The sequence below is a fragment of the Epinephelus moara genome, chromosome 24 (assembly GCF_006386435.1).
Source record: "Epinephelus moara isolate mb chromosome 24, YSFRI_EMoa_1.0, whole genome shotgun sequence".
Lineage (NCBI taxonomy): Eukaryota > Metazoa > Chordata > Actinopteri > Perciformes > Serranidae > Epinephelus > Epinephelus moara.
Genome location: NC_065529.1, coordinates 6091663 through 6109566, shown reverse-complemented (window position 1 = coordinate 6109566; position 17904 = coordinate 6091663). Strand labels below are relative to the sequence as shown.

Sequence of the window (17904 nt, the reverse complement as noted above, 5' to 3'; positions counted from 1 at the left end):
TACATTGTTTTGAGTGTCAGGCCGGCAAAATTACAGATTTCACCATTGGAATTTGATCAATTCCATATGATAACCGGAAATAGCCGCCTTAGTGAGCAGAAGTCTCTGGTGCGCATGCTCTGCCCATTCTATGAAGGATAACAAAAGAAGTAGCTGGTTTTGTAGCGTTATTTACCTTAAGACATGACAGAAAATGTGATAAACATTTGCATTTTTGTGTAAGTTAGCAAGGCAGAATGCTAATACAGTGGTTAGCACTGTCACCTCACAGCAAGAGGGTTCTTGGTGCGAACCCTGGGTGAGGGGTTCAAACCCCAGGGTGGGGGAGCCCTTCTGTCGGAGTTTGCATGTTTTCGTTGTGTAAGCGTGGATTTTCTCCAGGTACTCCGGCTTCCTCCCACAGTCCAAAATCATGCAGGTTAGATTAATTGGTGACTCTAAACTGGCCCTGGGAACATGAATGGTTGTCTGTCTCTATGTGTCAGCTCTGTGATAGTCTGGTGACCTGCCCAGGGTGCAAAATGTCAGCTGCAATAGGCTCCAGCCCCCCCACAACCCCTAATAGGGTAAGCGGTTACGGAAAATGAATGAATGAATGAATGAATGAATGAATGAATGAATGAATGAATGACTGTAAGTTAGCATTACAATAATCACAATTACATTAACACCTGCCCCACCCCAATCCATCTTTATATACAGTTCTATGGAGCAAACACACAAACTGCAGGAGCAGGCACTGCTGGTCAAAAATCCATTGGGATTAAGACATCAGTCCCGCACAGGATTTTAGATCAGACCAAACATGAAGCAAATTTTATGCACACCCTGAATACTTTACTATAAACCAAGTTAGCACTAATTGCACTCCTGTGGCTGTATTTGTGTGAGAAAGGTGAAGTGAATTTTTGTCTCATGCACATATTAATACTAAGACTAAGTGGCTTTACACTGAAAGACAAAAACATATTTCCATGTCTCTAACATGAATCTTCAACTGGTGACATTTGGCCTGGAACATGTTAAACTTTAGTCTTAATATCATGTGTGTAGGAATCAAAATGTATGTTTACTAATATTTTATAGTTATCATTGTAAAGTGCATATGTTCTTCATGCAAACAGACAGCTTGATTGACAGAGCAACAGTAACTAAGGAGCTAAGGAGCTTAGCAAATGGTCAGCAACTTTGTGAACCAATAAATCATGAAACCACAAACCTACAAGGAGAAATATCTCAGAGCCACTACATATGGGTCTAATCGCAGCTCTGATGAATGGACGCATCCCTCAGGCCCGGGAGATAATGAGAAGACGGACCTATTCCTGGGACTAGCAGCCATCATGAAATCACAGCCCCATTTCATTTTAATTAAGCTGAGGTCAGGAGCATGAATTATACAGTGCTTTATTAATCTTTGCACCCTCTTTAAAAGTTTCATGAGAAACTCTGGCCTGTGTGATATTAAAGTCCCTCAGTGAAACATCTGCACCACAGCAGCTTCGCTGTAGATTTTCCTCTCTTGTTGAATTTGTGTCTTTTGTGTAAATAATGCAATCATCCAATAAGTGTTTTACGTGTCTTGGTGTGTTTGTTTTCCTCCTCTGCTCCCTGTGTCTCTTCAGGTGTCGCTCTCCCCGTCCTCACTGTACAGTGAGTGCTTCAGCACACCGCTGCTCACCGTGCTGATTACAGATGTGGTGGCTAAAAGACTGGCAAGTGGTGCAAGTAGGCAGTTTGGTAGCATCTCCACCACCATGTGTTGTAACTCAAGTTGTGCTGTATCGGGAGCGGTATTACCATTCCTGTCCAGAGGAAGTATGATTAGTGATTGGTATTGCTTTGTTTAGTTTCACAGTTTATTTCTTATTCAGTTAAAGAGGCACAGCTTTCCCCCTGTTAGAAAGTTGCTTTCAGTTGGTGCCTTTAAGTGTACTGGTGAACATTTTATTTCTTTATTGTTAGGAAATACTTTATTTTGCTGATATACTTCTGTCTATCTTGATTCTTCATCCCTACTCCCCTCATCCCCTCATCCCCTCATCCCCTGAACATAACACTGTGAAATATGCATTTTCATAGGTAAATATAATTAAAGCGTGCCATGTTTCACAGCATTTCAATACACATCTGTTTGGTTATTCATGCAATGCTAATGAAAGCTTCCTCTGCATGACATACGCAGCTTAAATATCCAGGCATTGATCAACATGTTCTCTACATGTCTGTTCTTTCTATGTATGTATGTATGTATCTATCTATCTATCTATCTATCTATGTACCTATGTACGTATGTATGTATGTATGTATGTATGTATGTATCTATCTATCTATCTATGTACCTATGTACGTATGTATGTATGTATCTATGTATCTATCTATCTATCTATCTATCTATCTATATATACACATATATATCTATATCTATCTATCAGCGGTATTATGTTTTTGAGTTGTCTGTTTGTCCATCCATCTATCCATTCCTCCTTCCATCCCATTCTTATGAACATGATAATGCAGGAAAATTAAGGAATTTTCTTAAAATTTGGCACAAACGTCCACTTGGACTCAAGGATGAACTGATTAGATTTTGGTAAATGGTAAATGGACTTAAACTTGTAGAGTGCCTTCCTAGTATTTTGACCACTCAAAGTGCTTACACAAAGCACAATCACCCATTCACACACACACATTTATACTCTGGTGGCCGAGGCTACCGTACAAGGTGCTATCTGCTACTCAGTTATGCATTCACACACGCTCACACCAATGGCACAACCGCTGGGTGCAGTTTGGAGTTCAGTATCTTGCCCAAGGGTACGCTGACATGTGGACTAGAAGAGCTGGGGATTAAACTGCTTATCTTCCGATTACTGGATAAAAGGTCAAAGGTTGGGGGTCAAAGGTCAAGGTCATTGTGACCACATCTGTCTCATTCTTGTGTGTGTGCTATCTAAAAACACATTAACAGAATGTCTTGAAATTTGGCACCAACATCCACTTGGACTCAAGGATGAACTGATTAGATTTTGTTGGTCAAAGGTGAAGGTCACTGTGACCTCACAAAATATGATTTTGGCCATAACTCAAGAATTCATATGGTAATAATGACTAAATTTCACACTGATGTCTAATAGGATAAAATGGTGAGGTGATGACATTTTCTATCCAAAAGGTCAAAGGTCAGCTTCACTGTGACATCATAATGTTCTGCAAAAACACATTACTGGCCATTATTGAACATCATAACTCAGAAACTGAAGGGGAGACATTTGGTCAGATACTAAAATTGGTGGCACAACTCTTGGGTGCCCACCTTGAAACTGTGCTGATTGTATAGATCTTCTGTGCTGCTGGGTTGAAGATGTGTGTGAAACATCTTTGCATCTTTGCAGCAACATCCATATCTCAATCATTGTCTATTGTCATGGCTACATATGAGTCTGGACAGACAGGGATGAAAACTAAAAGCATACAACCGCAAGGTGGTAATTCTAGTTTTCAAGTGAATATCAAGAGTCATGAGCTTTCCTGATCAAGAGAAATGAAAAGAGAACATCAAACAGGTCAAGGTATTTGATTGTCATTTGACTAATTGGCAGCGGTTGCATACGTTCATGAACTGATTTACTTCATGCTTCTGTCATTTCAGTGTACTTTCTATCAACAGGTGTCTGTCAATTCATTGAATGTTGTTAACCTTGACAGTGGCCTGAGTCCTCATTTACATAAACACTAATGCACTTTTTTTCCCTGATGTATGCGGTGAATGAAAAGTGGTGGATTGTTGGTCTGAACTGAAAAGCAAGTCTACAATCTATATAAGTGGCTTCTTATGTAGACAGCAGTGATTCATTCAGGACACTGAGTCATTTGGAATTTGAACATGTATCAGCTAAATACAGCTCAATACATCACTTTACCACAGCAGCAGGAGGTAAGCTCAGCCACATAATTGAAGAGTTTGATTTATTCATAATTGCAAATAAAGGCCTGTATTTATAAGAATGGTGAAAACCAACATTTTACACACAGTCTTGAAAACCTGTCCTGATTTGACAGGTTCAAATTATATACAGCCTTTACTCTTATTGATTTATTCCATTAAAACAAAAACAACAATGAATTTACACCACCAACTAATTGTGTCTGCGTGGCCGCAAACTTATATCACTTCTGTGTCAGCGCCATAGTTCCCCAATTTCATTCAGAACCTATTAAAAACAAATAAATATGCAATTCTTTTGCATCTTGTCATAGGACTGTCCAGTGAAGAGTATTCCTCTTAGCTGGTCATTGTGAAACAGTATAAACACAGAATTTCGTCACCAGGAGTGCTCAGTCTGCTCAACATTAAATCTCCAAATAAATACAAAGTTGTCCTTTAACATGAGACTACTGACCTTGTTTTCAAACGTATAAGGCGCATGCTTTGTTATTTAGCGTGACCCTATGTGATATGGAAGGATCTAAGGAAGAATAAGGCTCATCCAAAATAAAAGTAAAAGCCTTTCAATTATGGGGTGCCGTTTGTAAAGTGGCTCACGCTGAAAATAACATCAACATTTTGCCACATTTAGCTTCAAACAATGTTTAAAAAAGTGTTTGAATTTTTTTTAACCTTTTACCACATTTACAGCAATATTTGTTAACTTAGAAATATATTAAATAGTTAAATCTAAATATTAAATGTGGCACCTAAATGTTAAATGTTAAATCTAAATAACGGTGATATAGTGACGTGAAAAATGTGAGATATGCATATATATATGTAGCTAAACTCTGCTGGTTTTCTACCCGGAAGTATTTGTAAACAACAAGGCGATTCCCTATGAAGGGACACTAACAACTCAAAGTACACATCAAATAAAATTTCTCCAAACATGTTTCTTGTTATTTTAGGTAGTTATCATGCTAATGTATGTTCAAGTGTCCATTTCCCCCAATAAGTTGGTTTTAATTCGTTATTTGATTCTATAAACACAGTCTGANATTTAGATTTAGATTTAGATTTAATATTTAGATTTAGATTTAACATTTAGATTCAGATTTAGATTTAGGTTTAGATTTAGATTTAGATTTAGCATTGAGATTTAACATTTAGATTTAGATTTAGATTTAGATTTAATATTTAGATTTAACATTTAACATTTAGGTGCCACATTTAATATTTAGATTTAACTATTTAATATATTTCTAAGTTAACAAATATTGCTGTAAATGTGGTAAAAGGTGACGTTAAAAAATTCACAACACCTTTTTAAACATTGTTTGAAGCTAAATGTGGCAAAATGTTGATGTTATTTTCAGCGTGAGCCACTTTACAAACGGTACCCCATATTAAATGAGTTTTGAAGCTGTACTCAGACTTTCGTAACATTATGGTTGTATCAGTGGTATTATTCATTTCACATTCTCCACTATACAGTACATACAAGATGTTCTGAGTGGTTAAAAATGAGCTCAAGCTTTTTCCTACATATACCCCCTTTCATCCACCTACATATGTACTATAGTCATCATTAGAGATGGTAAACACCTCATTTATGCACATTGATCCAGCCAATACCCTGCAACAACCTTTGAGTTTGATGTCTCTGCTGTTAGGAAAGACCTTTGAAAACAACAAAGCGTTCAGAAATGGCAGAAAGAAATCCATAATTCCATGTGATCAGTCACTGTGCTCACTACGAGTGAAGTGGATTCTCTTCAAAGAAAGAATACTTTGTGGGGACAGAGACAGAGACATTATATTAAATCTCAAGTCTCTGGCTCATTTTATGGCTGTCTTTGAGGCACTGAAAGTTCCCACTGAGGAAAATTGGTTGGATTGTTATTGGGTGCAGATGAGAGGTGCTGGCTAAAGGCAGGAGACGTGGCCAAAATGTTATAGGCCACTGAGCCACAGAAGCAAACACAGGGGCAATATGTGCTGCAATATCTGAGAATGTTGAGAGCATACATATTCCCAATACTGGCCCATACAACACCCAGAAACTCATGAACAAGAGAGGTTTGGTATGGCATGACTTGCCAACTTCTGTAATCCTTTGGGATAATGTAAGCTTCATCCATGCAAATATCATCAGGGAATGGTTTGCTGTTGACCAAAGGATACTGATGATGTTTCTCCCACCATATGCTCCTGAATCCAGTCGTTCTTGTAATCCTTTCCTGGAAAGTGTATGATCATTGGTCTCAAGACCAAATATCTCTGCTTACTGCAATGGATGCTGCTTGTAATGACATCACAGCAGAACATTGCAAGGGATGGTTATGGCATGCAATTAGATTTTTTCCCTAGGTGCATCACAAGGGAAAATTATGTCAGTTTTGACTGTTCAGGGACGGCGTGTCAATTTGTGCTCGTTACATACATTCTCTTTGTAAAACAAACTTGTGTTTTCCCAGGAAATGTACAGTTTCTGCTTGTTAAATGCATGCAGTATTTTTCCAAATGAACTTAAAGTGTAGATAAAAAACTTTAAGGTTTACTTCCCTAGGTTTAGGCAACAAAAGCACGTGGTCAGGTTTACAGAAAAAACATCATAGTTTTGCTTAAAATAAGTTTACCTTTTACTGATGTAATATCACATCATTACATGTGTACATGACATACATCATTAGCCTAATGTGCTACATATACTCGCATACTATGTTGTTTTTTAAAACAACTTGACTAATGCGTGGTTTCACACTGGACACGAACAGCAGGCTCCTGGGGTGAAAGTCCAGAGTTTGTTTGACCCATCCACCATCCATCCCAATGTGGACTTTCATGCTTATTATACCACGATAGTGGCTCAGAGCATCTTAAACTGCCTCTAAAGGGTGCCCTAGTACATCAGTAGCTGATGCAGATGGGTCACTGACCAAGCCTCAGTATCTCAGAGGAGACAGGAGTAGGACCTGGGTGGATAGACAGGAGTGACAGTATGTCCAGTGAAGTACAGTATTTAGTGTAGCACTCTAGCTTTACAGTGTTACAGTGTAAAGCAATACATTATTTTCCTTTTTTATATATATTTATATTGATATATCTTTGTATTATACTGCACCAGGCTGTAAATATGTTTACTTTTGCTGTAAAATGAATTTGAGCATCTATGGGGATTGAGGATTGGGGATTCAAGTGGCCATTTTAGGAACTGCTTTTTTTGCCACTTCTGACATTGGCGTCATGTTTCAGCCCTGGAGGTTAGCGCTTGGTAGCTGCTGAGGACGCTGCAGTAGTGGCTGCTGGTCATTCTGTTAGCGTTCAAGGTTAGAGTTGAGTCCCATCCAGCTGCCAGAAAATCTCTGATTTCTGGTGGATTTGTCCGTGCAGCTCAGTGAAGGCACAGAAATTAGATATTCAAAACTTTCATGTAGTAAAAGAAAAATGCCAGGTTGCTCTTGCAGCTAGCGGCGCACATGGTAATCGTCGGGACAAAACACAGCAATTTTCTTTGAAAATATGTCTCTCTGCCTGTCTGTCACCTGGTAGTTTCAGCATGTTCCCATTCTCCAAATGGAGCGGGTGAAAACTTCATACTGCAGAAAAACAAGATAAACGGTAAACAAAACAGAAGTCTGCCCTTTCAAGATTTCAAATACGCATTTCAACAGTAAATCCAAGGGGACATTTATCTCAACAGGACAGTGCTGTTGAGAAGAAAGAAAACACACTTGTGAAAAGTCAGTTTATTTGGCAACACCTCAGAAATCATCACTCCTCATGGGCTGAGAGAAAAAGGTCTTTGAAGAATGTAAACATGTAACACTGATCACTGAGCATCTTGCTGCATATTTGAAGTTACTTAACAAACACAGACTCGTCTGTTGTGTGACAACTGACTATTTTAGCCAACAACTAACACATATCATATATGATCATATATACAGATGTAAACTCAATAATTAAATTTAACCTAAAGGGCATACAACACATGTGAACTGCTACATTTAACAAGAGAAACCACATTGACATTTGAATGAAACACTTTAAGATCACACAGCACATAGATGAATTATTAAAAATTATAGAATTATTTCTCATCATTTCACAAGTTCAACTGTTACACAAACAAACATTACACAGAATGAAATATACTAACAACTTTAATGCAAATGGTGTCTGTTTCATGATTCTTGTTAATATTTATGTCTTTCTGATAAAATAACCTGATCCATGTTGTGCTGTGCTAACGGCTCTGTGAGGATGTAAAAAGGCTTTGTGCTAAATGCAAACATCAGCACACTTACATGCTCATATTGACAATGCTAACATGTTAAGCAGATACAATGTGCACCATGTTCACCATCTTAGTTTAGTGTGTTAGCATGCTTGCAACATTTCCTGATAAGTACTAAACACAAAGTACACCTGAGTCTGATGGGAATGTTACTGGTTTTGCAGGTATTTAGTCATTAACCAAAGAAATTGACAGCTTCATTTGAAATCACAAATGTGAACCTCATGGTGGTGCTGGGAAATAACAAAGTCAGTAGGATTCATCCTCTGGAAACCATGAATGTCTGTTCGTTTCGTGCCAATCCATCAAGTGGATGTTGAGATATTTCACTGGACAAGTGAAAACTTTGACCTGCTGGTAGCACTATGGGAAGGGGAAGTCAAGGGATCATGACTGTCTTTGGGATTCATCCTCTTGGGAACATGCATGTCTGTACAAAATTTCATGGAAATTCATCCAGTCGTTTAGATATTTCAGTCAGGGCCAAAGTGACTGACCAACACTGTCATCTCTTGAACCATATAACTAATGGCTAAAAACAGTTGTTATAGTCGCTAGTTGCTGTATTACTGTAGATATTTGTAGGCAACACTTTATATGAAGATACATATATTCAGCATGAACTAGTTGCTTATTAGCGTGCATATTAGTAGCACACTGACTCATTAATAGTCATTATAAAGCTCTTATTAATGCCTAATTCTGTATGACAATGTTCTTAACCAGGCCATTAACTGACAGGTTTCCCTCAGTAACCTCCTAATTCTGCTTACTGTTAGTAAGTAAGGAAGTTGTTGCTCATGAATTATGATCTAAATATGCTTTGCTCTGTATGGGCCTTACAAGGTGGTAGTACCACAAGGATAGTCATTCTACCTGAATAACACTTAATAAATATGGTCTATTCTTATGTGGCAAAACGATAAATGTTCATAGTGTCCAATTAACTCTAAATTAAGTCTTTTTAATTTTAAATATATTCTCCATCTTAAAGTGAGGTCTTGCTCATAACTAATTCACCTCTATTGTCACACTTGTAACCCACACAGGTTTCCTATTCTAAAGTTATCCTCTATTCACACTTAGTAAATATGCTATAGCATACAACTACTTAAGGGGAACTACACCAATTTTCAGAATTATAGAATTATAAATAAATAAATGAATTAAAAAATCACTCTCATTTCCCTTACGGTCCTGGACACTCAAATTTGTGATGTCATCAGCATATTAAGTCTGAAGCCCCTCTATACACAGTGAACTGGGACAGATGTTGTAGTTGACACTGAGAGCACCCAGAAGAATGTTGTGAGTATATTTTGTCTATTGGAACTGAGAACACTACAACAGAATAAAGGTCATTTTGAACAGTTTGTGGGTTCACAGCTCCAGACTTTATACTTGGTGACATCGCGAGTTTGAGACTTTCTCCTCTCTTTTGTGGCTTTGAGAGAGCTGCTCATGTTCACAAATATTGACTGAACCTTCCTAGGCCATGGAAATAACTTATTAGAATATTAATTTAGACGGTGTTCCCCTGTTAGTGACCAGGCAGAACATCTTAATAGCTTTGTAACCCATCACATAAGCACAGGGTCTGTTAATTGTATAAGTTGTGTGCTATAATGGATTTACTAAGTGTTAAGAGGAGGCAACTTCAGAAAGGGAACCTATGTGGGTTAATAAGTGTCAGAATACTAGTGAATTAGTTATGAGCAAGGCCTCACATTAGAACATATTTGGAGGATATATCTGGTGCTAGAAAGAGTTAGTTTAGAGTTATGTTGACACTATTAACACTTGTGGTTTTGGTTTTGTTACAGAAGAATAGACCATATGTATTAAGTGACTACTCTTGTGGTACTACACCTTATAATTATAACAACTCATAATGCATGTGGAACAACTTCCATACAATCAATAAGCAGAAATGCAGAGGGTTGGTGAGGCAAGACTCTTAGTTAATGGCCTATAGAATACAGTCATCAGAATAAGGGCTTTATAATGACTAATGAAGAGCCAATATGCTACTAATATGCATGCTAATAAGCAACTAGTTAATGTTCAATATAAGTATCTTCATATAAAGTGTTGGTAAAATTCTACAGTAATCCTTTAACACTGCAAAAGTATAAAAGTGACTTTATAGCAACTGTATCACACTTACTGTTTCTCTGTAACGTCCCTGTTAAGACTCGTGTGGTTTCAGCATGAAAGCATTTCATAGATTGTTCATTTCTCTAACAACAGCGAGCTGTAGTTCTGTTATAATATTCGTCCTCACAGATATTAGAGGGTGTCAGTCTTTCTCCAAGGGATCCATGTTTTATACCATGTTCACCAGGCTGGCCTGAGGTGAGACAAGTGTCCTAGGCTTCAGTACTTTTATTTGCAGTCCGATATACTCTTAAGGCTGATGTACAGGGAGCTGACCATGGTGGCGTCTTCCTGGATGGACTCCTTCATATCGGGCTGACCGTCACACATCAGGGCCATGAGCGACTTGGGCAGCTTCCCGCTGAACAGCAAGTAAATGCAGGGGTTCGCACAGCTGTTGAGACTGGCCAGAAGCATCAAGATGGTGAAGGTTGCAGCTGGAAACACAGCGGAGGAAATGAGAACAATTATTAATATTAATAATCTAATATTTTGATTTACTTTATTAGGGAAGACCAATTTCTAGATATATTTTTCTAATTTTGGAGGGTCATCAGTTAAACTCTGTTTATCCTGATTTTCATGTTAAGCAATAAGGAGCAATGACCTCTCTGGGACTGACTATATTGTACAGCTTCTATCACAGTAAGTGTGTTTAAGTGGAGACCCTTCCATGTATATTGTTGTTATTAAATGAACATGTGTATTGTTAAAAAAAAAAAAAGACAGCTTGGTTATAATTTCTTCTTTAAAAAAAAAAAAAAAAAAAAATTAAAGATGTTACCTTACATAAACTCACTCACAGGGAATCTGGATTACAAAAATGTCACAGTTGTTATATAATAATTACCAAGGCTACTGGTATCCTACTGAAGACAAAAAAAGTCTAAATAAATAAATGAAAGAATAAATGCTGAAATTAATAAATAAGGACAGACAGAGAGAAAGGAAGCAGATTATAGGACCTCCTACCTCTTTATCATACAGCCACAGAAATACAAAAATAATGTTGTACAAAAACATTGAAATAAATATATGTATGTATTCATTTATGAATTTATGTAATTATTTTCATATTTTAACATTTGCTAATTTATTATTTCTATTTATTTAGGGTTTCTCATATCTGTGTTTATGTCAGCGTTTATTCTTTTATTTATTGCTGTATTTATATTCAATATTAATTTATTTATTCCTGCATTTATTTATACATTTATTATACTTAAGTCATTTTTCATCCTACATAGTGCTAATAATACTAAATAAAGGCTTCTTGTTGTTGTTTTCATGGTTTTCCTCGCGCTATGGAGTTTATAACCAATCCTTCTCTAAATCCAACACATCAGAGCCGATGATGTGCAGTAACCCACGCCACGCATTCTTATGTGAGTGTGTGTCCCGGTGATCTTACTCTGAGTGGGCGGCACAACGTCCCAGACAGACCAGAGCTGCGCGGTGAAGAAAGGCGCCCAGCAGATGATGTAAGCGAGCACGATGACCACGGTCATCTTCACCGTCTTCACCCTCGCCTTGGACACCCCTGCCACGCTGCTGGCCCTGGAGGACAGCGACTTACTGGCCGCCTCTGCGACGTGCTGTGTCTTCATGTGAAAGTTGATGCGCACGGTGCGGCAGATGCGCACCTGGCACACGATCACCATGAGAATAGGCAGGACGAATATCACGAGAGTCGTCCAGGTCACGTAGGCTCTCGGTCCCCACGGTTTGATGAACTGCGCCCAGCAGTCGTACACACCGGGCGCGACTTCGACCCGAGAGAAGATGAAGATCTGCGGGACACTGCCGATGAGAGAGATAAACCAGGCGGCGCACACCGGACCGTTCCAGCGCGCCCTGCGCTTCTGGAAAGTCACCATGGGGTTGCAGATGGCTTGATATCGGTCTATCGTCATCACTACGATCATATAAGTTGAGGCAAACATCCCGACCACCTGCAGGTACTTCACTGCGCGACACAATATATCTGGCCCGACGAATCTGTCCGTGATGTCCCATATGAGCTGCGGACAAACTTGGAAGAATGTGACCACCAGGTCGGCGACGCACAGGTGGAAAACAAAGACGCGCATCCTGGAGAGCTGCTTCCTCCGCTTCCACAGCACCAACAAGAGCCCGAAGTTTAGGATTCCTGCAGTGATGAAGATGATGGACAGAATAGCTATTTCTATTTGAGCCAAGCGCTCATCTCGCGGCTCATCCCCAGGTAGCACGCTCTCCAAACTGATGTTACTCATGTTTACAATGAACCAATCCATGTTTCCACCCAGACCAGTAGCTGTGCACCGTTGACCATTCCAGGTGAATCCAGTTGAAGTTGGGGGGATTTAAGAACTACCAAAATATGTAAGCAGACAGTCGAAATTCAACTTCTGAATATTTTATGAAAAGGTCGTTCCCTTGGGGAAAAATGCTGTTGGAGTTTTAGTGGTTAAAAGTCCAGTAAGCGACAGGTGTTGAACGTCTTTAGGCAGAAAGTGTAGCGATAGTAAAGCCAGCAGAGGCTTTATATCTCCTCATCTCTGCAGGAGGAGGAGCAACCTTCTCCTGGCACAAAAAAATAATTCTCATGGCAGACACATATGGAGTAGATTTAGCTTTGTATGCTGCAATGCATGCAATTCAACTTCAGAATCCCCATGCCAGTATTTAATAAAAAGTAGAACCTTTTTATAGAACATTGTTCCACAGAAATTATCCACAACTGCAGTTAAACTGAGGAGAAAACCAAAAGCAATCGAGACCAAATATCTGCTTCCACATATAGGTATAACAGTGAAAATAACATTTTTCTATAGTAACTGCGCATCAGTAAAACAGCTCTTTATCCAGATACTTTACATATCATTCATCAGTGCAGGTCTCAGTTCTTGTCCTTGTCTGCTCAATCAATATGAATGAGAAGAACAATCACAGTGCCAAGTGTTCAGACTGTTACTGTCCTTTGTGTTGTGTTGTTCTCATCTAAGACTTGACGTAACTGAGGAGTTCATCTTTGTCCATCTGATAACCACTTCTCTTCCAGATGTCGCGGAGCTTCTGTAAGGTGGCGCCTATCTCCTTGCCTGTCGTGATGCCCATCTTCCTCAGATCGTGACCGCTGACGGGGAAGCGAGGGATTGTCCACCTGCTGAGCTCTGCCAGCAGCTTCTCCTCACCTTGATACTTCAGTAGCTCACAGACTTTACTCTGAGTGTCCAGCTCCCGACTCTGAAAAGATACAGCATGTGTGTGAAATAAAGCCCCTGAAAACTCGATTTCAGTATTTCTTTTTTGGGATTTTTGCCTTTATTGGACAGGACAGGTAAAGTGTGAACAGCTGCTGCTGAGCTACTGGGTGCCTTGATTTCAGTATTTTCTTTCACATCAAATAATCATGACTAAATAAGCAACAGGTTAAGTTGGGTATTATGTTAGAGTCTGACATTTAACACTGCCCTGCTTCTTCAGGACTGTGTAGGTATGATTTAATCACATTTGATTGACAGCTGCCGACAACATAAGCAAGCGATCACATTACTGTCATCACATTGTTATTAAAAAATTCCTAAATCATGATTGATTCACTTAAATTTGTAACATCACATTTTTCTACTTGAGCTTGGACCACTTCTAAGAAGAGCACAGAGAAAAACAAACTGTGTGTAGAAATCCTCCTGTAATAACACGCCCAGTGAGAAAATACAATTAAGGCCTTTGGAATATTGTAGTTATTCTGTAGTGAAGTGTCATTATTTATTTGGTGTACTCTCTCATCCTGCCTTGTGTAGCTCAGTAGAAGGTAGCAGTAAGCATGAACAACTCTCTCAAATCCAAAAACTAGAGTGCCAAATGTCACATTTGTGATTTTCTCAAATATAAAGTGTGGAGCTGCTCCATAGACAATGACTTGGGAAAGATGTCATGGACCACAATGACAGCACCCAGGGGAACGTTCTGAGTGTATGGCCACATTTAGTGTTTCAGAGCTGAGAACACTACAACAGATGAAAGCTCATTTGGATGTAAAGAAGAAAACAATCATTCTGTGGGTCCACAAAATCAGGCTCCTGTTCATGGTCTATGGAGCAGCTCCAGAATTTATACCCTATGACATCACAAGTTTGAGACTTACTCCTCTGTTTTCTGGCTTTAAGAGAGCAGCCAATGTTCACAAATTTTGATTGAACCTAACTAGGCCATGGAAATGACATATTGGGATTCATAATTTAGGTGGTGTTCCCCTTTATGTTACAAATTCAACTGTTTTGAGAAAAGGCGAAGTACCAAATTAAGAACTGAAACTTGTTTGTTAGATAAATGACCAGAATGTTCTAGTATCTGTTTGTTGCTAATAATAAAAGGAACAGAGATTATTATTCAATTAAGATATTTGTTGAAGACCAGAACAACTCCAAGTATTTTACCCACTTGGAACCAGATCCATTTTGATTTGGCTTTTAGGGCTCAATTCCAGTTACTGATCAAAACATTTTCTAAGCCCTTTTCTCATGGGACCAATGTTACCAGGGGATCTCATGTGATCTAGAAATGACCTTCCATGTCTGTGTTTAACGAAGCACATTCACACGGGACCAGCAAAGTCTGTATTTTACATGCTTTTACTGAAATCATCCCCTGGATATGATGTGCACAAACATTTGTAGTTCCACTCTACATAACACAAACAGTGCACACCACTACTAGTGAGGATGTACAATGTTGACCTCCTCTTTTTCTTTTCAAATGTGGGTTAAACAAACAGAGCCGACTCTGCCACACACTGTAACGTCATCCATCTCATAATCTTTCAAGATTTTGTTCTTGTGATTGATTTGAGATTGGTTTTTCTGAGAACGGGTCTCCATGCTGTGTGGCGAGACGAGCCTCCTGCACCCAAAAAGCTGTCAAAGCATTTAGTTAAAATTGCCAACGCAGCCCCTATAATTCTCTTGACTGGTACAGAGGCAGAAAAGAGGGATGAAGAAAACAAAATACGACACCAAATCATGGAGATGCTGATTCTTACGGGACTAATATTATCAACAAGACCTCTGTGTTTGGCCAAATATGGTTGGTAATTTGCAGTGGAATTTTTACTTGACAAATTACAGACATGGCAGATTGGCACAGGATTAAGATCACAGATGACCTCCGCAATTATTTCAAATTACCAGTCGTCCCCAGGTAATAGCAGTCCTGTGTGAATAAGGCTTAAGAATGCCTTTCACCAAGCACTATGGGTTTGGGTGGAAACATGTTGCATTCAGGTGTGGGTGAAAGATGGAGGTGGACCACTGTCGGACAAGATCACAGCGGTGAGTAGAAGGGGCCGATTTAAAGTAGAGCTGCAACTACTATTATTTTTATGATTGGTTAATTTGCTGTTTATTTTACTTGATTCGTTGTTTGTTCTTGGAGGAAATGTTGATCATATTTTCCCTGAGTCCAGCTGGCAGCTTCAGTTTGCTCGTTATATCTAATCAACAGTCTAAAGCCCACACATACTTTATTCAGTTTACTATCACAGAAGACTAAAAAAAAAAGCAAATATCCACATTTGAGCAAGAAAAAGTTTTGGCATGATTATAACACTACATACCACATGCTTGTGAATAACCCTGCCTGTCTAGAAAAGGATATATGCACTCTTTGAATATTTATGGCTGAAATCAATGACCACATTAAATCCCAACAATAAATGTCCGCCACCCTTTTAATTATAAAACACATGAATAACTGCCGTCTGATTGTTTCTGTGGACTAACTGGAGGAAGCTGAAACTTACGTCAATGATAAAGTCAGTGAAGGGTTTGAGGCTGTCTGGCTCGTCTTTGCTCTTGCGAAGCTCCCGTCTGTGTTTGATCAGGAACAGAGCAAGAGTCCTCTCCTCCTTGGATACCTTCAGCCGCAGGTCCATCTTTTCCACCTCCTCTGGGCGGCTAAAAAGAGCAGCCAGGATGGTCATGGGTTTGGGAGAATGATCTTCGGCGTTCTGACACACTCGCCTCATCTCCTCAACATTGCCATCTGGAGGTAAACCTGGAGAGGAGCAGGGATGAGAGAGCTGATTTTAACAGCAAGAGAAACTAAGTCAGACATAGAACCCAAATGTACTACAATTTATTGGTGATGACATGCCTGAAGTATTGGTACCCTGGTATACGTCCTTTGTGGTTACTAGAAGAGTTCAATAATCAAGACTCATTGAATTATCTCTGTCTAGTACTGATGAGAACCAGAGTTCACGGCACAGAAGTCAAGAGGCATTGAATCCACTCCATCTCAGGGCCAGAAATTGAATTTTCCCCCATTTAGAAACAGCTCCTAATTGCATGATTCTTGAAAATTGTTGAGCTTTTACACTACTGATCCCTTTTACAGTCTCATACCTGTACTTTGCAAACGTAATAGCAGGGTTCAGTTCTCTCCGACCATTTTCAAAAAGGAACTGAGCGATGACAAAAAGGAATTTATGTTCCAACAAGTGGGCACATGTTTATCAAACTGGGCTACATGGGCAAAAAGCAATGTTTGCATAACACTTATTTCAGACTGGTGAGAGTCTCAATGGTATGAGTGCATCCATTACTATATGTGATATTAAAATGTTTAGGAAACACATTATACGTATTCCCATTTCCCCCTGCTTCTAGTCGTTATGCTGAGATAAGCCAATGGTCTCATGGTTCAGGCTTCATATTACAAAACTGAAATTACTCTCATTACTGCCTTCAGGTCATCAACAGTTTACTCAAGTGCAACATTTCCTATGGTGTTCTGGTGGCCCTGGGTTTTTAAAGAGATAGTTTGGATAATTTGAAATGGGGTTTTAAGTGGTACTTATCCATAGTCAGTTATGACATACAGTAGATGTCAGCTGGCACGCCCCAGTTTGGAGAAGCAGACTGGAGTACAGACACACAAGCAAAGCAATGCACTGCTGTCGATGGGGAAGTATTTAGAATACTTTCACTGCTCTACCTTACCGTCAAACAGTGATTCCTGACAGGGACGTGAAGCCATTTTATTGCTCTCTTCAAGACCAGAATCTATTGAGAAGAACAATGATTTGACATAGCTTAACAGTAGAGCTGCTGGGGCCTGTATCACGAAGCGAGATCAACCTTTCCTGGGTTACCCAGACCTATCCTGGGTTGACTAACCCTAACAATGGCAATCAGGATAATCGGTATCACGACGCTTGATATCAACTCGGTAACTCAACCCAGGGTTGCTTTATCAAGAGCCATGAATGCGCACGCAGCGGACCAATCACAATCATGAGAGAAGTGCAGCGTCACTGAGCGTCACTGAGTGTCCTCACAGAGCGCCGTATGTGAGGGAAAAAAAAAGTATTTCTCGTGAGGATCAGAGATTAATTCTACTAAAATATGAGGAGGAGAAAAGCAACATTAGAGAAAAGGCCAACACCGTGGCAGCTGCAGGAGGAGGAAACATGCGTGGCAACGCATAACGGGATGAATAATGTTTAGTTTTAGTTTAGATTAGTTTA

At 39.3% G+C, this 17904-nt stretch overlaps 2 protein-coding genes across 4 annotated transcripts in view; both read right to left on the bottom strand.

Annotated features, from left to right (window-relative positions):
* Positions 1–7696: 7696 nt before the first annotated feature.
* avpr2b.1 (arginine vasopressin receptor 2b, tandem duplicate, 1) lies at positions 7697–12937 on the bottom strand. Its single transcript, XM_050037748.1, has 2 exons — positions 11803–12937; positions 7697–10828 (listed from the first exon to the last, which is right to left on the bottom strand). Exons 1-2 carry the CDS (start codon positions 12665–12667, stop codon positions 10620–10622), a joined length of 1074 nt encoding a protein of 357 aa, XP_049893705.1. The 5' UTR covers positions 12668–12937; the 3' UTR covers positions 7697–10619.
* Positions 12938–13043: 106 nt separating this feature from the next.
* Positions 13044–17904, bottom strand: part of trnt1 (tRNA nucleotidyl transferase, CCA-adding, 1) — a 12260-nt gene continuing 7399 nt past the window's right edge. For all 3 annotated transcript variants that reach the window (XM_050037745.1, XM_050037747.1, XM_050037746.1), the window contains 2 exons: positions 16177–16430; positions 13044–13619 (listed from right to left, as the gene is read on the bottom strand). In XM_050037745.1, the coding sequence (XP_049893702.1) occupies positions 13374–13619; positions 16177–16430 (500 nt within the window). In that variant the 3' untranslated portion in view covers positions 13044–13373. The remainder of the gene's footprint in view (positions 13620–16176; positions 16431–17904) is intronic.

Coding starts and splice junctions, on each gene's coding strand:
- avpr2b.1 (XM_050037748.1), bottom strand. CDS start 12,667: ATGGATTGGTTCATTGTAAACATGAGTAACATCAGTTTGGAGAGCGTG. Junction 10,829..11,802: donor CGTTGTGCCGCCCACTCAGA/GTAAGATCACCG, acceptor CTGTGTTTCCAG/CTGCAACCTTCACCATCTTG.